At 33.8% G+C, this 20580-nt stretch overlaps 1 protein-coding gene across 1 annotated transcript in view; it reads right to left on the bottom strand.

Moving 5' to 3' along the window:
• The window catches only part of COL24A1 (collagen type XXIV alpha 1 chain), a gene marked incomplete at both ends in the record, with an annotated part of 398127 nt that overhangs the window by 246801 nt on the left and 130746 nt on the right, over positions 1-20580 (bottom strand). Inside the window, one exon of the mRNA XM_082834714.1 lies at positions 18275-18328. Coding sequence (XP_082690840.1) covers positions 18275-18328 — 54 coding nt within the window. The remainder of the gene's footprint in view (positions 1-18274; positions 18329-20580) is intronic.

The raw sequence follows: 20580 nt of genomic DNA, 5'->3' as shown, positions 1-20580 counted from the left end.
GAGAAAGAAATGATCACCACAATAAATCTAGTTAACATGCGTCACCATGCTTAGTTGTAATTTTGTGTGTGTGTGATGGTAACTTTTAAGATCTCTCTTAGAAACTTTCAAATGTACAAGACAGTGTTATTAACTATGTTACCATACTGTGCATTACCTCCCCATGAATTATTTGTAACTGGAAGTCTGCACCTTTGACCCCTTTTACCCACTTCACCCACCTTCCCCACCTGACCCCTGCCTCCTGCAACCACCAATCTGCTCTCTGTATCTATGAGGATTTTTTGTGTTTGTTTTAATTTAGATTCTACATAAAAGTGAGATCATGTAGCATTTGTCTTTCTCTGTATGACTTATTTCACTTAGCATAATGCCTTCATGGTGTATCCAGGTTATTACAAATAATTTAAGGCTGAATAATACTTAATCAGATTTTTTTTTGCTATTGAGTCATATGAGTTCTTTATATATTCTGTATATTAACCCCTTATCAGATATTTAATTTGCAAATATTTTCTCCCATTTGATAGTCTGATTTTTCACTTTGTTGATGGTTTCTTTTGCTGTGCAGGACTTTTTTAGTTTGATGTAGTCCTACTTGTTTATTTTAGCTTTTGTTGCCTGTGTTTTTGTGTCAAATCCAAAAAAATCATCACCAAGACCGATGTCAAGCAGCTTTCTGCCTATGTTGTCTTCTATGAGTTTTATGGTTTCAGGTATTATGTTCAAGTTTTTAATCCATTTTATTTTTTGTGTATAGTGTAATATAGAGGGTCAAGTTTCATATTTTTGCATGTGGCTGTCCAATATTCCCAAACCATTATTGAAGAGACTGACCTTTCCATCACTGTATATTCTTGGCTCCTCTGTCATAGATCAACTGACCACATGTGGATGGATTTATTTCTGGTCATTTTTTCCTTTCTCTTCTGTTCCAGTAATCTATGTGTCTGTTTTTGTGGCAATATCATACTGTTTTGATTACTATAGCTTTGTAATATAGTTTGAAACTAGGAAGTGTGATGCCTCCAGCTTTGTTCTTCTTTCTCAAGGTTGCTTCAGCTATTTGGGGTCATTTGTGGTTCCATATGAATTTTAGGATCGTTTATTCCATTTTTGTGAACAATGCCATTGGAGTTGTGGTAGGGATTGCACTGAATCTGTAGGTTGCTTTGGGTAGTATGGACATTTTAACAATATTAATTCTTCCAATCCACGAACATGGAATATCTTTCCATTAATTTGTGTCTCCTTCAATTTCTTTCATCAATGTCTGTACTGTCTTACAGTAGAACTGTAAGTTCTCAACATACAGGTTTTTCACCCCCTTGGTTAAATTTATTCCTAGGGTTTTTTGTTTGTTTGTTTGTTTGTTTTGATGCAATTATAAATGGGGTTGTTTTCTTAAGTTCTCTGATAGTTCATTATTAGTGTATAGAAACAAATGATATTTTTTCTATATTGATTTTGTATCTTGCATGTGGTGCCTTCTTAATAGAAATAGTTTAATCACCAATTTTTATTAAGAAGCAGGAAACTCAAGTAGCTTTAAAAATAATAAGTAAAAATGTGTCTTCTGTTTTTGGACTGCTAACATTTGTTTACTGCACTGAGAAAAGTGATTCAGTATCCTTTCCAGTAAAAACATTTTATTATTCTCTAATCACTAAAGGCTGAGTCTAGTTCACATGCATTTTTAAAGCAAAACCTGGGAACCAAAGCACTAGCAGATTCCATTAGTTTCCTAAGAAATCATAAAACTAAAATATTGTCATTCTTATTCTGGCAGCTGTCAGAAGTCTGGAAGCTAGAAGCTCCTAACAGAATAAATATGTGATGCTCTATGGTATATATTAAGCACATTAGTAATTCTTTAATAAGAGTGGTAAGTCTGTTTTATTTTGAAATATATAGTCCTTTCAGTTAAAAAAATAGTTAAAAATGGTAAACTGATAAATAATCCACAAATAAATAAATCCAATGAATAAACTAATTATGGTATATTGGTAAGATGAAACAACGTGGATGTGGCAACCTGGATGAATCTCAAATGCATTATGCTAAGTAAAAGAAGCCAGACCAAAAAAGAGTATATACTATATGAGTTCATTTACATAAAACTTTAGAAAAATGCAAATTAACCTAAAGGGACAAAAAGCAGATCGGTGGTAATCTGGGAAGGGTGGGGGCAGAAAAACAAAATGAGGGGTTACAAAAAATGAACAAGTGTTGAGTTTGACAAGTACCTTTTATATCTTGATCTTGGTGATGGTTTCACAGGTTATACGTACATGAAAAATTATGAAATTATACAATTTAAAATATACAGCTTATTATATTATAATATACCTCAATTATACCTGTGCAAAACTATACAAAAATAAGTTAATTGGTATTGGGTGTTTTAATCATTTGTTTTTTGGTAGGTAACAGTTTATAATGATTTGAAGACCATTAGAGAGAAAGTAGAATTTATTCATTGAACTTGGCCCCAGATGAAATCAGTGAAGTTCAGAATTTGTATTATTTTGGAGGTAATAACACGTTCAATTATAATAGGTTAAAAGTAAAGTACATATTTGGGGAAATTTAAATTTTTCTGATATTTTATAATATAGCTTTAAATACTCTTATTATAGATGAGAGTGACATTTAGATCATTTAACTATCATGAAAAATTTCAAGTTTTTTCATTGATTTTTATATACACTACACATTAAATACATAAGAACACAATATGATTTGACTTAAATTTATCTTCTGAGTAGTTTATAAGTCTGAACAAAGTAGAGATGAATATATTCCTTTGAAAATAGTCATATTGAGAAAAGATAAAATTAAGAAACCATTTAAGATAGGGCAACATAAAAATTATGAATTCCTAAAGGGCAAAGTTATGCAAAGCCTTGTCTGGTGCTGGGCATACAGTACATTCAAAGTACATTCAACAAAAATTTGATGGCCTGAATTCATGAACAAATTAAAAACAAATTCTATTTGAAAAATTATATTTTCAATTACGCAATTTCAAAAGTTACCCTTTGTCTGAAAAAGCAAACAACTCCACCCCAACAAAAAATAACCAACTAGTATAGCTTCTATAGATAGGATTGAAAATTTTCATATGCAAACAAGAATGAATGCATCCAGAGGGAGAGAGGTTCTGTAAGGAGAGAATTTAGTTTGAGACATGGATCCAAAAAACAATCATAAGATTTTGTTCTTTAGTATTTGTGGAAGTACATGCCATGTCGGGAATATACTGAGTCCAAGTAGGAAAGTAATAAAAGAAGATTTAAATGACCTTTTCTGAGCGAGAATAATCTATCCAAAAGTTAATGCCAAAAAAATATTTGAAAGGACAAAAATAATAAATTCACTTTCCCAGTAAACTATAGAAACTAAACTTGAGCACAGGGCAGTGTGCAACTGCAAATTAAGGAACTGTTCTGTCTTCTGAAAAAACCACAAATAGAAAATATGAGCTTCTGGAAAAATAAATGCAGAATAAAGAATTCATCTAAGTATCTGGCTCACTTTCATTCTCTTTTGCTGTTTTAGGTCTAAAAAGCCATCAAAACCAGATTTTTTTTCATTATGATACTGTTAAAAATCTTTGCAAATGATTATTGCTATTTATATATTGCCCCTTTTGTAATTCTATATATTTAAGCAATAAATATAGCACAGCTGAACTCTAAATTCCATTTATATGTAACATTCTAAAAGCTCAGAGAAAATCCAAAAAGACAGTAAAATCCTTTATGACATAGCATACACTCTCTCTTTTAAATAAAACTTTGCTTAAATAGTATTCACAGTATATTTGAAGTCACTCAAAAAAACCTACAAAGTCAATTGCAAAGGCTACTTTCATTCTACTGAAATCTATAGAAAACTATTACTAAACTTATAATTTTAAAATAATTTATTTTGACCATTATTTGATACTTAAGTTTGGATAACCTATTGTGACAAAAAGCAGATCAGTAGTAGACTGAGGAAGGGAGGAACATGAAGGACAGAAAGGAAAGGTTACAAAGGTAAACAAAGAAATTTTGGGGTTTGATGGATGAGTTCACTATTTTGATTTCAGTGATTGTTTCACAAGTTAAACATATGTCTAAAATTATCAAATTATACAATTTAAATATAGGCAGTTTTGTTATATGTAAATTATACTTCAAAAAAACTGTAAAGCAAAAAGGTAGTTGGTATTGGATGTTTTAGATAACCACTTGCTTTTTGGTAGACAATAGCTTGCAACCACGTAAAGAACCTTAGAAAACCTGTCCCCAGATAAAAATCAGTGAAACTCATATTTCAAAATGTTTTGGAGATAATAACATGACTGTGATTTGATACTTACCTTTAGATAAATATCATTTTAGGTACTCATTGTCTATATACATGACTCATTTAGAATTCTTATGAGCATCTTTAAGAATATATAGTCATTCCTTCAACACGTAGTTGCCATGTGTCAGGCATTGTTCTTGGTACTGAACATATACCACAGAATGAAGAGATTCCCTTGTTTCATAGAATGTATGACATATTCCAGAGACTCTTTACCTCAGGTTCTCATTTCAGTGTGTGTAAGTTTGTGGCAGGGAGTGGGAAGTTGGGTGATTTAAAAAGCTGATTTATATTGTTATGAGGAACTATCATGTATCAATCGCCTACGTTTGGTTTAAATACACAACTATGGGCCTGGGCCACTCTACGTTGTTTCTCATTCTCTCGTGTTCCAAATGGAATGAATAGTGTGGCTATTTTGTTTTCTTTCTAAAATCATATACTGATTAGTTGAGATGCAGACCTGTATCTGGGTCTCACTGAGAATGCTCCTTACCCAAAGAACCTGGCCTTGGAGCTGTAACGAATAACTGACCAATACATTGGGTTATCTTTCTTTGGAGAAGGGAGAGTGTATTTTCAGCTGTGTGGGTAGCCACATGCACTGTTACCAAAGGCATTTTAAAACTTGTGTAAGTGCGAAGAAGGGTATATACAGATATTGGGCACCAAAAATGTGAAATGTAGACGGCATTTCTTTTTATCTGCTCACCATCTGTTTGGGGAACTACTCTCTTCCCCAGTTTGCAGTGCATGTGCTTCTGGTCCCCATCCCAGTTTTTAGGGGTACAGGATCACCTATACCCCTAGGTGATCCAAATCCTGCCAATTACAGTATTCCTGTTTCATGGCTGTTGTGATTGACTTAAAGATGACCATGTAATACCAGTCAGATTGGCTGGAGCCTACCTTAGAATTTCTGCTGGAGCTACAGAGAAAGAAGAGTGCTTTCTTTTTGCTAAGATTGCTAACTCTTAGAGCAATATAAGCCTAGAGTTGCCAAGAGCCACCTGTTCCACAATGTTTATAAATGAAGCCAACAGAGATAAGGCTAGATGAGAGTAATTTGATTATATTCATCCAGCTTCTGTATCTAGCCAAACCTCTAGGCACATGCACTGCTGGACTTCCTGACTACATTAGCCAGTCCTGATTTTTTGGCTGAAAACTGTTTGAATTAGGTTTCTGTCATTTTTAATGGAAACAGACTTGACTAAAACACTGAACTGTCTGCAGTTCTCTAAATACACCCAGCTTCCTCATATATCTGTTCTGGAATGCCCTTGCCCTCTGCTTGCATTTGGTAAGTCCCTACTATGTCTTCATCTTTGATCAAGCAACCATGCTTCTCAGAAGTCTTTCTTAACTCCCTCCACCCCTGAGGTTCCTTCATCATACAATTTGTTACTAACTCAAATGTAATCATGATCTGTGAAGCCTTTCATAGTTCCTCTTAGTCAAAATCAGTAGCTGTTCCTTTATAGTCCTACAGAACTCTGTTAACATGGCTGTTTAGTACTTATTGCACTGTATTATAATTATGGACGTGTTTATTCCAATATAATGTGAGCTCATGGAGGAAAATGAATGTATCTTACTCATCTTTATACCTCCAACATTTACCTTAACATGTTGCTGGAGACAATTCTCCATAGTCTCTTGAATTTCTGCACATTATGTAAATGAGGTACTTACCATTTCTCATACCAGTCTCTTTTCAGGGAATTTTGTATAGTAAACAGAGATAGTGTCTCCCCCTATAGCAAAAGTCAGGAACACTTACTGTCCATATAATAATGTCTTTTTCTGGAACCCATTATTTTTTTATAGCTGTCCATTATAGAAGATTCAGCTTCCTTAAGCTCCAAGTTCTCCTTATGAAATGCAACCCACTGTATATGCAAAGGTCATCCAGGTCTCTTCATATCACCCTCTGGAAACTGAAGCTCAGTGAGTCAGTGCAGAAATGTTGATACTCCAGAAACTACTATTGCTGAGAGTAATAAACTATCATTTGTCTCTATCCCAGGAGTCTTGTGTCTTCTACCAGAATCTTTGAAACTGTCAGGCTAACTTGCTGGCTTGCAAACAGGATAAAATCTCAGATCCTTCACAGTCCCTGACGGTTCAGGTCATGAGGACGGGATACTGATGGAGACATAGCTTTCTGTAAGAGGAAGTATGAGGGCTTCACCAGATGATAACAGGATATGAGGAGAGTTAATGGGAATTGGCAGTGAATTTGACCAAATTGTGCAGTCAACCAGGCAATAAATCGTCCCGCACTTTATTGCCTGCTAAAAGGAGGAACTGCGAAAGATGGCTGTAGACCAAGTACTGGGAACGGGAAGCATCTTCAAAGACAGTTGCCCTAGTTGTTGCTAACTCTCCTCTGGATGGAAAGATTTCCTCCTAAATCTGGTGAGCAGCCTCAGGTCTACCTCATTGTAACAAAAGTACTAAGTACTACTATTAACAGTAACTAATAGTACTAAGTAAGATTCATCCTAGGTTGGCAGAAGATTCCATCCCCTTTCAGATAACAGTTATAGAGACTGCCACTTATACTGAGTATGAAAGGATAGAAATTTGTGACTGTTATGGACAGAAACCAGGCAAATCAATAAAACTTTGGCTGGTTTACTTGGGAGATGAAGGGGAAGATTCCATATTTTTTTCCACAATACGACTATGGTATTAGGCCTGACTACCTAGCTAGTGAATACTGTGCCTCTGGTATAGCTTAGAATCAAAGGCCTTATGCAATTTGGCACCAATCTACTTTTATAACCTTATCTGTCACTCTAAACCAACACAAGAAATCTGCATCAGCTAGCCAGTTTTATGCACTGTCTGTAAATCCACCAAGCATATTACCTAGATGTCTAGCTCTGCTCATGTGATTTACCCTGCTTGGATTGCTCTCCCCTTTTCCTGCCCTTTATTCATCAACAATCTAATTCAATATCCATCTTTTCCAAGACCCTTTCCCTAATCCTTCTATCTTCTGTTAACTCTCTGTATTAACACTGAACTATAATAACTATTTATTTAATTCTCACATGATGCTGTTACCATTATTAACAAGTATATGCATATATCTTGTCTTTCTCAAGCAGGCTGTAAATTTCCCCCAATTATGGATAACACATTCTTTTTGTATATATCCCACAGTGTTCACTAGGCACAGCCTTGCACACTGTAGGAACTCAATAAACAATTTTTTATTGACTGATTTAATCACATGTTTTCTTTCAGCACTACTTTTTGAGTAACAACTAAAAACAACAAATTACTCAACCAAACTCAGTTGATAAAAGATACCAAAGATGTAACTGGTTTAAGTGAAGGGAATCCATTAGCACTAAGATCTACTCAACTAATGTAGCTGGCCACAGGCAGTCTCATTCCAGTTAAGTTCACTTAAGTGCTAAAATGGACATTTAGAAGCACGCCTTCACTAACGAGCAGACTCTCCAAATAAACTTTGGTCTTTGTCTCTAATGAAGACCACCACAGTGGAAAAAGAGGACCCACTGCTTGGCCACTTCTGGTATCTCTGTGATTAGTGGTCTCAGCTCATTTTTACAGTAAACAACTGGTCCCATTTACCAAGAACATCATCCAAAATTCAACTATTTGGCAATCTCTGTAGCTCAGGGAGGTTAACGGTTGAATCAACAAACATTGTAACTATCCTGCTACCACATTTGAAGGTGGTTTACTGCCAGAACCGGGAGGAAGCATGTGATTAGTGCTAAAATTGATATTACCATGCTTAAAGGAATAGAAAAGAGTCCTGTACAGCATTCTCCAGATGTTTTTCTTAAAAACAAAGAACGATTATGGAAAAATTTTTAATCTTATGTTTTAAAGTACATAATGTTTTACCTTGAGACACCTCTAATATTTACAGTTCTGTGAAGAGATAAATGCACAGGTATATTTACTTCTTCGTTACAGCAATTTAATAATTCACCTAGAATAAGCAAGAAAATAACTTTGAAGTGACATTTGTTCAGATGGTCTTTAATGATGAACAATTCTCTTCAATGCCAATGGCAAACAACTTAGCATTTACAACAAAAACTTCAGAGTGCTTTGCTTTTACTAACTCTTATGACGATTTGAATTTCCAAACTAGAAAGCACTAGCAAGAAATATTGGCCGGTCTTGTCCTGTCTTACTGGTAGTGTAGGTGACCACTTGTATGATATGATTAATTTGAGGGGTATCAAAGTTTCTAATCAACCACAAATTTTTCCCTGCTCACTAAATGATACTCAAGACTCACTGCATTACTTTCAGGTTTCTGTTTAGTGTTGAAATGTAAATATCCTTGAGAGGGAATTATATTGCAGTTAGCTGTTAACCAGTTACTGATGGGAGTGAAATATATTTATCAGGTCTTTCTCTAAAAACAGGCTTTGATAAGAAGGGTAAATTATGGAAAGGAAAAGAGACACTGGTTGTTTGAAATAGACAAGAACTCATACCCAACAGGGAGAGAATATAGAAAGGAGAGACCAGAGACCTCAGGAAAGAAATTCTTTGGCTGTTTTATAATTTTCTCTGAGAACTACACTGATTCTAGACTATTAAAGAATGACCTGATTTTTTATTTTTAATTTTATCAAACCTAATTAATCTTGATGTCTGGGAAAAAGACAGACAGTGGAGGCTTTGACATAGTCTGAATTTAGTATTAATTTCTTGAATATAAGCTCCTTAAAGTCAGGACTTAATCTAACTCACCATCGTTTTGTGGTTTTGGTGATTAACATAAAATAGGTATCTCTAAAAGACCTCCTGAAAATGAATAATTAGAACTGGATTTTCTATAAAGGAGCCAAAAAGGCAGGGATACTCCTATCGTTAGGTGGACCTTTGGTTCTAAGGATCAGCCAATCACTCACAATTACATGATGGCCAATCACATTGTGTGTGGAGAGCATATCAGAGATTAGTGCCACCATTTAAGATCTAAAATATGTACGGGTGGCAGTCTCTATCATAGCACTGTTTAATTTGTCAGACTGGCCAATACAGAAATCAGTTTTATTCTGGAGATAACTGTAGACCACCACAGCCCCAAATGCAGCTGCTGTGTCGGATGTAGTATTATCACCAAAGCAGATGACTAAGGCCTTCCCTTACATGGTGTGTAGTCACTGATTTGGCAAATGCATCCTTTTAATTTATGTTTTAAAAAAGAGACTTAAAAAATTTACATTCATGTGGGCCCCTTTCAATCTGGCAGTATCAGCAGTTCATCTTTACAGAGTTAGATACATATTTTAGTTTAAAGTGTGCCTTTCCTCTCTTTAGAGGTTTAACTAGCACCACTATCTAGGGAATTACAGAATGCCTGATCCACAGGCATGGAACCTCATAAAGCACAGTATCCCTACATTGAAGGAGGTATAAGAGTGAGCCCATGATATGATCCACTGGTCTTAATCCACCTTGCACCATCTAGAGGTAGCCAGTCTCACAGAACACTGGAACTGCCTTCTAAAGTTATAACTGAAGAACCAGCTCAGAGGAAACAATATGAAAGGATGGAGTACCACCCTTTGGGATACAGTGTATTTATTAAATCAGAGACCTCCATATGATGCTTTGTCCCTAATAGGAAGGATATATGAGTCCCAAACCAAGAAGTAGAAGCAGGTGTGGTCCTATCTGCTATCACTTCCAATAACAGTACATTTTGTGCGTTCTGTCTCCACAACCTTGGACTCCTCAGGGTTGGAGGTCCTGATACCCAAAGGGGCTCTCTCTTGACAGGAGGCACATCAAAGGTCCTAACAAACTAAAAGTTACAGCTGCTACCAGGACACTTTAGACTTTTTATGACAAGGTATGAGCAAACAAAAAGAGGAGTCACCAAACTGGCATGGTTAACTGACTCTGAAAAACAAAAGGAAGAAAGACTGCTTTATACAAAAAAGGCAGGAAGGAATACACATGAAACACAGGTGATACAATCAACGCACCTTGGAACTGCCCTACAGTCTTGAAGGTTTAGGTTATACTACCAGATAAGTCACCAAGACCTACTGAGGAGGCAGCTGAGGGTGAGGGGAATTTAAAATGGATAGTGAAGGAGGGAGAAATAAGTACCATTTGTGGCCCCAAAGCAGCTGGGTAGACAGCCACAGTCCATCCCATTAAAACAGATCAATCAGACCAAAAATAAGTGAAGATACAGCCAAAAAGTAAAGAACATAATCAATAAGGAAGAGCAAGTCACTATATACTGAACTTCACATCTGATAATAAAAATATACCTTTTTGTCAAGTTCATACTGAACAGTCACAAAAAGGGATCATATATTAGGTCACAAAGAAAAAATCAGACTGCTAAGTTCCATAAAACAGAACAGTTTATGATAACAGTGTAATGAAACAAGGAATTATTAACAAAATCAAAACCAACAGGCTCTCCCACTTGGAAATTTTAAAAAGCCTTCTTAAATAACGCTTGGGTTAAGAGGGAGATACAAGCTGAAATTACAAAATATCTAAAAAATAATGGTAATAAAAATACTCAATACCAGAATACATGGGATACATTTAAAGCAATGATCAGAGGGAAAGGCATGGCCCTTAATAGTTTTAGGAATAAAAATAAAAGAATAAAAATAAATTAAATTCCCAACTCAAAAAGAAAAAGAACAACATAAACCAAAAGAATCTCAAGAAAATAATGGAGATACAACTAATTATGTAAAGAAAAGAAAAAGAGAAGACAATAAATAAAAATTTCAGGGTTTTTTTGGAAAAAAATTAACATACTAGACAAACTGAATCGAGCCTAATCAAGAGAAAAAATGAGAAAACACAAATATAAAAAATTTAACAAATTTTAAATAGCACACAAGAGAGAATTCTTAAAACAAAGTTTAAAAATCATGAGACAATTTTGCAGATTTATATGGAAGTAAATTTTAAAACCTAGGTGAAACAGTTAATTTCCTAAGAAAATAAAAATTTAACAAAGCTAACCCCTTTAGAGATAAAAAGCTTAATTCTAAGCAGGCTAATTTTCACAGAAGCAACACAGAAAGGTACCAAGAAACTACTCCACAAAAAAGCATCAATTCCAGATGGTTTCACAGGAAAATTCCACCAAAGCCTCACAGGTAAGATAATCCCAGTATTCCATAAATTATTCCAGAGCACTAAAAACTAAGAAGACTTTCTATTTATTTTGATGAAATAAATATAACACTGATATCTAAACCTGATGAAGTACCAAAAAAAGAAAGAATATTACAGACCAATATCACTTAGAAATACTGATGCAGAAGTACTAATGAATATTAGTATAATTAGTATTACATTAGGAAAATAATGTGCCATGATAAAGTAGAATATTTTCAAGAATGCAATAGAAAAGTCATATAGAAATAGTCAATGTACAGAAATTATATAGAAAGTTATTATATACAAAAGTTAATAGAAAATCCATTACTATAATATACCAATAAATATATCTAAAAAGACATATATAATTATCGCTATACACGTTGAAAATATAGCAAATATCTGACTCTCTATATATATTTGACAAACTATAAAAATGATTCCTGATTTAAAAAACTCAGGAATTGATGATATTTCTTAACATGATAAAATATGTGCATATTTTAATTTTAATTTAGCATTTACTTCATGAGAAATCATTATAGCATTTCCACTGAAATGAGGAACAAGACAAGGATGCACACTACTTCCAACCCTTCAGCATTGTACTAGAGGTATTACAATGCCACTAGACAAGAGAACTGAATTAGAGGTACGGGAACTGATAAAAAAAGTTTGAAAATTACATGAGAGTACATCTAGAAAACTTTAGAAAATCAATGGTAAAAATAACTCAAGGACAATAAACCACTAAAGCAGCAGGATGTAAAATTAACATTCAGAAATCAATAATGTTCATATACATACAAAACCTGTTAGGGAATACAATGGTAGAGAAAAATCCCATTTATAATAGGAACAAATTTAATGAGACATGTACAAAAACCTATATGAGGAAAACTTTAAAACATTCCTGAAAAATACAAAAGCAGATCTGAACAAATGAAAGACATCCATTGTTCTTTAAGAGGATGACTCAATATCATAAAAATGTCACTGCTCCCTAAATTAATTCATAGATGTAAGTCAAACCTAATAAAATATTTGCAAACCATATATCTAATAAAGGGTTAATATCCAAAATATATAAAGAACTCGTACAACTCAACATCAAAAAAATACAATCTGGTTAAAAATTGGGCAGGATCTGAATAGACATATTTGCGAAGAAGACATACAGATGGCCAACAGGTACATGAAAAGATGCTCAGCAACCCTAATCATCAGGGAAATGCAAATCAAAACCACAATGAGATGTCACCTTATATCTGTTAAAATAGCTATTATCAAAAAGACAAGAAATAGCAAGTGTTGGCAAGAATGTGGAAAAGGGAACAGTTGTGTGCACTGTTGGTGGTAATATAAATTGGTACAGCCACTAAGGAAAACAATAAGAAGTTTCCCCCCCAAATTAAAAATAGAACTACCATATGATCCAGAAATTCCAATTCTTGGTATTTACCCAAAGAAAATGAAAACACTAACTCTTTAAGATACATGCACCCCCATGTTCATTCAGCATTATTCACAATAGCCAAGGTATGGAAACAAATGTTCTTCGACAGAGGAATGTATAAAGAAAATGTGAATATCATTATATCATATCTATATATATCATATATATATCTCACAAATGTGATAAATACACACAAACACAGTGAAATATTATTCAGCTACAAAAAGGAATGAAATCTTGTCATTTGCAACAACATGAACGAATCTGGAGGGCATTAAGCTAAGTGAAATAAGCCAGACAGAGAAAGACTAATATTGTATGTTATTACTTATATATGGAATCTAAAAAAAGTCAATTTTATAGAAACAGATAATAGAATGGTGGTTGCCAGGGGCTGTGGGGTGAGGAAATGGGGTGATGGAGGTCAAAGGATACAAATGTTCAGTTATAAGAAGAGTAAGTTCTGAGGATCTAATGTACAGCATCATTACTATAGTTAAAAAAAATATGTATTATATACTTGAAGGTTGTTAAGAGTAGATCTTAAGCATTCTCACCACAAAAACTTATTGCACAGCAAAGGAAACCATAAACAAAACAAAAAGACAACCCTCAGAATGGGAGAAAATATTTGCAAATGAAGCAACTGAGAAGGGATTAATCTCCAAAATACACAAACAGCTCATGCAGCTCAATAACAACAAAAAAACCCCAGCCCAATCAAAAAATGGATGGAAGATCTATATAGACATTTCTCCAAAGAAGACATACAGATGGCCAAAAAGCATATGAAAAGGTGCTCAATATAACTAGTTACTAGAGAAATGCAAATCAAAACTACAATGAGCTATCACCTCACACCAGTCAGAATGGCCATCATAAAAAAATCTATAAACAACAAATGCTGGAGAGGGTGTAGAAAAAAGGGAACCCTTCTACACTGTTGGCTGGAATGTAAATTGATACAACCACTATGGAGAACAGTATGGAGGTTCCTTAAAAAACTAAAAATAGAGCTACCATATGATCCAGCAATCCCACTTCTGGGCATATACCTGGAGAAAACCATAATTCGAAAACATACATGCACCCCAATGTTCACTGCAGCACTATTTACAATAGCCAGGACATGGAAGCAACCTAAATGTCCATCTACATATGGATGAATGGATAAAGATGTGGTACAAATATACAATGGAATATTACTCAGTCATTAAAAAGAACAAAATAATGCCAGTTGCAGTGACAGGGATGGACCTAGAGACTGTCATACTGAGGGCAATAAGTCAGAGAAGGACAAATATCGTACGATATCGCTTATATGTGGAATCTAAAAAAATGGTACAAATGAACTTATTTACAAAACAGAAATAGAGTCACAGGTGTAGAAAACAATCTTATAGTTACCTGGGGGAAAAGTGGGGAGGCATAAACTGGGAGATTGGGATTACACGTTACTATATGTAAAACAGATATGTATTCCAGATATTAACTGATTCACTTTGCTGTACACCTGAAACTAATGGAACATTGTAAATCAACTATACCCCAATAAGATTTTTTTTTTTAATTTAAAAGAATTAACTATGTGAGGTGATGGATGTGTTATCTTGATCTTGGTAATAATTCCACAAGGTACATCAAATCATCACATTTTACACTTTTATATACGCAATTATATTGGTCGATCATTCCCAGTTATTTCTCAATAAAGTTAAAAAATACCATAAAGCTTCTATCATTAAAATAATGTGACAATTGCACAGGAATAGACAACCATTCAAGTGAAACAGAAAACAAAGTCCAGACATAGACCCAATAACCATGGAAATGTACTATATGATAGGGGTGGCATCTTAAAATCACTGAAGCAAAGACAAATTGCTTAACAAATGGTTCTGGGACAATTGATAAGCCATTTAGGAAAAGATAAAATTAAACATATATATCACAATATTCACAATAAAAAAACTCCAAGTAATTTGCTCAAGGTACTCAGGCTAACTCCTCAATTCTCATTCAGAAGATATCTCAAAAGCACTGTACTTTCCAGATATTAACTTAAGCCTTTCATCACCCAATTATTAACAAAAGCTATCACAGAAGTATATACCTAGGACCATCATTTTGGCCTCTAATAGGATTACTCTTACTGGATTATACTTTGACATTATGATAGCAATCTATACTCAAATATGGAAATCACACAATACCATGAATTGTTGTCCTTCCTTTGTACAAGTGATATGTTTTTATCCAAGGGAGAAGAAAAGCATATAACTGACCATGTTTCATTGTTTTCCCCAGTAGAAAGTTGAGACTCAAGTTTGCAATTCGGTTCTAGTGAACTGTACTGAACTTTGTGGCTGTATTTTGGGGAAAAGGTTTTTCAGTCTCAGCTGAGTTTTTAACACAAGTCAGAAATTGTTACTAGTCCCTGGTTCCCTTCCCTGCTTAGTCCTCACAGAACTCTTCAAGCACCCTCCTTCTGCATGCACACCTTTCTCCCACTCTTGGGATTTAGTACCCTACTTACAGAGAACACAGACTCTATCCTATTTGACCTCTTTCAACATCTTTTTCCTTTTAAAACAAGTCCCTATACTTGTGCTATGCATAACTTATTTATTCTTGATCTTCCTTGCTTTTTAGAGAAATGCACTGACGTCTGTGAATTTCCCTCTAGGTGCTGCTTTAGGTACAACACTAGATTTTATAGTGATTTGTTACTTAATTCTAAATATTTTGTAATTTCCATTGTGATTTTTTTCTTCTCATGATGTTTTTAAGTTATCACAGTTTGTTTTACTGCTCTTAACACTGTCAATTTAAAACTTAATTGCACTGTAAACAGAGAATATAGCCTTCTGGAGTTGAGGGTCCAGGTGTAGTATTTTCAAACCTTGTTTTATAAAGCCTAAATTATTTCATCTATTACAATTGCATCATCTAATACCTTTATGTGGATGACTATACAAACATGTATCTCTAGTTCACTCTTTTGAGTGTCAGGTCTACAATTTTCTATACACTTATGAGACTAATTTCCTGTATGTCCTATAGGCACTTCAGCCCTAACAAAATCAAAACCAAAGCATTATCTCCACCCACCCTGAGTATCCTCCTCCTTCTTTTTTATTCTCTATTTTTAGAATGGTGATCTACATTCTACATAACTGTTCAAGCAAAAATTATTAAACTTGTCTTTTATTCCTCTCTCACACAAGCTGAATGAACTGAACTGAGTGATTCAACTGCTGTGAATTATAATTTCCTAATTATTTCTTGAAGCCACCCTTTCCTCTCTATTATTACAGGCCCTCATCATTAATCCCCTGGCCTTGTATTATACTCCCAAGCAGCCTTAGTTCTGTCATCTCTCCCTCTCTCGTTCTCTTTTATCTTTACTCCTTCTACCACAATTATGTTGAAATGCATGTCTGATAAGTTCATTCCTTTGATTAAAAATCTTTGATCACTGTCTACAGGATAAAGTCAAAATACAGCACAACATATAAGATCCTTTACCTAAGAAAATTCATCTACTGTGCAAGTAGAAACTTTTCAGGCTTGATATACTGTTAAACATGCTATTTTAAATTCTTAGACATACAATTCTATTAAAAGCCTAATGTCAAGAAGTATTTAAATAGAGCTGTTGCCTCATATATGATATCCTACATCCTATAATCTTATGATGAAGAAGAAGTTATGATCTTTGGATTAGGCCCTATTTCCCAAACAGCCTGGCACCAATTATTGAGAGAATACAGGTTACATCTTTAGCCCCATCAAAAAACTTAAAATAGGTAAGGAGGAAGAATGGGCATAGGTTAGGGCTTACTACCTTGCAGGAGTCAAAGACTCCTGCAATGCTTTGAATCATGATTGCAAATCATAAAATCTCAAAGGCAACAGAGGAAAAAAAAAATTTGGAAAATTAAGTAATAAGTAAAAACATGGCCCATGCATCCTTTAACCTGGTTTTATATAAAAGAAGAAAACGATCCAAAGCCATACTGATAACAAGGAGGTGACACAGTCCTTCCTAGGACACATACCATCTGTAACTAAAATTACAACAGAATAATCCATGTTCATAAAATTAACCTTCAAAGATAATAAAAGATAAATTAGGTTCTGTATCCTCAGTATGAGAACACAGGTAAATATGATTCATTCCACGAAGGTTTTCATGACAAATGATTAAATGAATGTAGGCTCATAAAAGATAAACTTATATTAATCTGTTAATTACTACTTTGTTAATAATCATTTTTATTACTCCAAACAATTTCCTTCTTCCCAGAATGATGACATCAATACATTGCTGTATTTTACCTCCTATTACCTCTCTATTATTAAAAGTAGATACAATGTAGCTTTTTAGATTTTTGAACTATCAACATCCAATACGTTTTTAAATCAGACAATAAGTAAGAATAGGTATTTGCTAAAGAAATCAACCAACCCCGAAAGACAGCTGTGCAATAAGAAATAGACCTTACAGTTTACAAAGAGAGGGAGAAAGCACCAGGACGGTACTATTCCTAGAAACTATGCCTACTGCTTTGACACTATGGGGACTTGATTGCTCTGATTTATTTATTGTGAAGCCAAATTCACTTTCTCACTGTTAATGCTGCATCTATGCCTCTGATCAGATGTGAATGTGTATGTATATGTTTATGTACGCATATGTTTTGGTTTATATTTTTGAACTAGGGTGAGCTTCAGAAGCTTTACCTCTATGTAGTATATCTTTGACTCAAATAATTTTTTAAAAAAAACTTAAATGTTTCACCTCAGAAGCTTATGTCCTATGTAGTCTTAAGAAAAGAAAAAGCCCCTCTACATCAAGCATTAAGCCAAAGTAAGAACTTCAAATATACAAGCAAATCTGATATATGTGCTACAGACTTAACTGTATTTATTCTAGAATATGAGATCCAAATGATATATGTATATTAAAAAGTTGGAAGCATTCTGCATTAAAAATTCAATGGCGTTTAGGTCCTGAAATTTGATTTCAAGCTCCAAGCATGTGTTATTAGTAGTCATTGTGCAGAACAAATAAATCAGCTGTGACCTAACCAGGACTATAATGCAGCTAATACCTTTTCTATTTTCTAGAGATCACTGTTGCATACCTCCTGACATAACAGAAAAAATTTAGTCTAAGCTGTTTTCAAAGACATCAACTTTAAAGAGAATCTTTCTTAAACCTATTATGTAAAAGCATGTTTTACTAGTCAAGTTTAATTTCTATATTTATTTAAATTAATTATATTCCCACCAACATTTTACCTCTGGTCCTCGAGAGCCAGATGGTCCTTGGGGTCCTGGGTTACCTGTTTGGCCCTAAAACGTGGGGGTGGGTGGGAGAAATCAAAGTATAAACATTAATTTAATAAATATGATTTAAAAAGGAAACAAATGGTAAGCAAAAAGCACTAAATATATTATGCCACACAAAGTTGTAATGACTTTCTGGCAAACAACACTCAATATATAATAATATGCCAAAGTTTTAATGACTATTCAGAAAGAATTTATAACCATCATCATTGTAGAAAACTTATTATATAGAGATATGTCTATATATATATATATATATATTCCTAAATGTTAGGGCTACAAATTAATGGAAATCAAATCAAGGAAAAAAATTGTGTGTGTGGGTATGTGTTACCCAGAGATAAGACAGTAAACTTTGACTTAACAAAGTAGGGAACTCTAGATGAAGAACTGTTTCCAAAAATACCCAGGGTCCTCTGTCTCTGAAAATTCCTTTCTCCTTTCATAACTATAAGGGGCCTGATTTTGTAATTAAGAATCACCTGGATTTAAATCCTTGTTGCTTAATCTCTCTCAGCCTCAGTTGTCTCACCAATAAAACACGAATAATAACAACAGTAGTAACATTCTTACAGAGTCATTGTAAGGATTAAATGAGACAATAAATGTATAAGTGTTAAGCACAGTGCCTAGCACATAGAAAGTACTCATTAAATGTTAATCAATTTTATAACCATTAATCCTTCCCTTCATATCCTCTCTCCTCTCCTGGATGATACCTAGAATTCCTAGATTGCTTTAATCCTTTAACTAAACTTCTGAGGACTCAGTTTCAATAACTCTGCAGCCATTTTCTGACATTCAGGCTAGCAATGTGAAATCAGGGCTGGAGAAGAAGGTCCGAGGAAAGAGAAGTGGGTAAAAGCCTGCTACTAGAGAGGGCTGGTGATGCTCTCAAGAGAGGAAACTACAGAACAGGGAAGGCCGGTAGTCTGATACCCTTGTTTTCATTAAAAAATATTGAATTCATTATTTGTCATATTAAATTTCTATGTGAGTTTTAAATTTGACTTAAATAGGTCTCAGAATATATAAAATTGCTTGCATTTCTTATACATAAAATTTTATGTATAATATGGGTTTATCCACTTTCCAAGAAGTAAAGCACAGTTTTCCATATGTACTAAATTCAGTCTCGTAGAGTGCTAGAGTATCTGGACTTAAACAGTACACAATACAACTACTGCAATAAAATCTAGAGAAAAGTAATAAAGTATTATGCAGAACTTCACTGAAGTTCCCCTAAATAAACAAAATTATAATCCATCATACTCCATCATAATCAGTATCTAAGGGAGTCAAATTCTTAAAATGAATATTACCTCCAAGAGATAGAGATGAAGTTCTCACTGAGGCCCTCTAGTGGCAAAATCTAAACAAGACACTAAATTTACAAGCTTGAGGAAAAATCAGCATACACTAGGACTTTGTTTTCAGAAAAGTTGATTGACAACCTGATATTTAAAAATATAAATTGTGGAATAATTTTATTCATCCTTCAGAAAAAATTTTCATTTTGAAAAACTTCAATGGCAAGTTTCCTTGAATGTCAATTCTCCTTTATAAAAACTGAGTTTTCAAGTAACTTTTAGAGAATTGAATAAAGATTAAAAGTAAACTTCTACAAATGACAGCAACTTCTAGCTAAAAAAAATGGAAAGGACATAATTGTATTTATTTTCTCTTTTTAAAAAAATAATATTTCTTAACAGCTTCAGATTGGTAGTTTCCTCTAGTTTTTAAATACTTGCAGGGTAAAAGCTTCCCTATTCCAGAATGTTAAAATCCTTCTGGATCAGGACATTCTTTTATCTTGAAAACATTCTTTTATGTTATAACTTAGATCCATTTGGAAACAGTATCAGTGACACCAACATTTTATATAACAGAAAACCAAAAGTAGGAGATATAAAATAAGAAAGACGTTCTCATGACTCTGGCATTCTTTGCATGATAGTAAACAAATGATTTAGATAGGCACTAACTTGTATAATTTGTTTTTAATATGATTACTGATACTGTGTACGTAATTTTTCATTAAACAGGTGTCTCCTTCCATAACGAGGAAAGTCAAACAACTACAATTTTTTCTAACAATAGAAACAAGTGATAAATAAAGTGAAAGTCTAAAGGCAAGGCCATCTCATAAATATTAATTCATAAGTCTCTATCCTATCTTCAGTCCAAAGTATGTATATTTTGAAGATTTGATTAAAAGAAACAAAAAATAGCCAACTGTTTCCTACCAAACTAAT

The sequence above is a fragment of the Leucopleurus acutus genome (genome assembly GCF_964270905.1).
Source record: "Leucopleurus acutus genome assembly, chromosome: 2".
Lineage (NCBI taxonomy): Eukaryota > Metazoa > Chordata > Mammalia > Artiodactyla > Delphinidae > Leucopleurus > Leucopleurus acutus.
The sequence above is the reverse complement of the archived record's forward strand: the minus strand, read 5'-3'. Positions and strand labels throughout refer to the sequence as shown.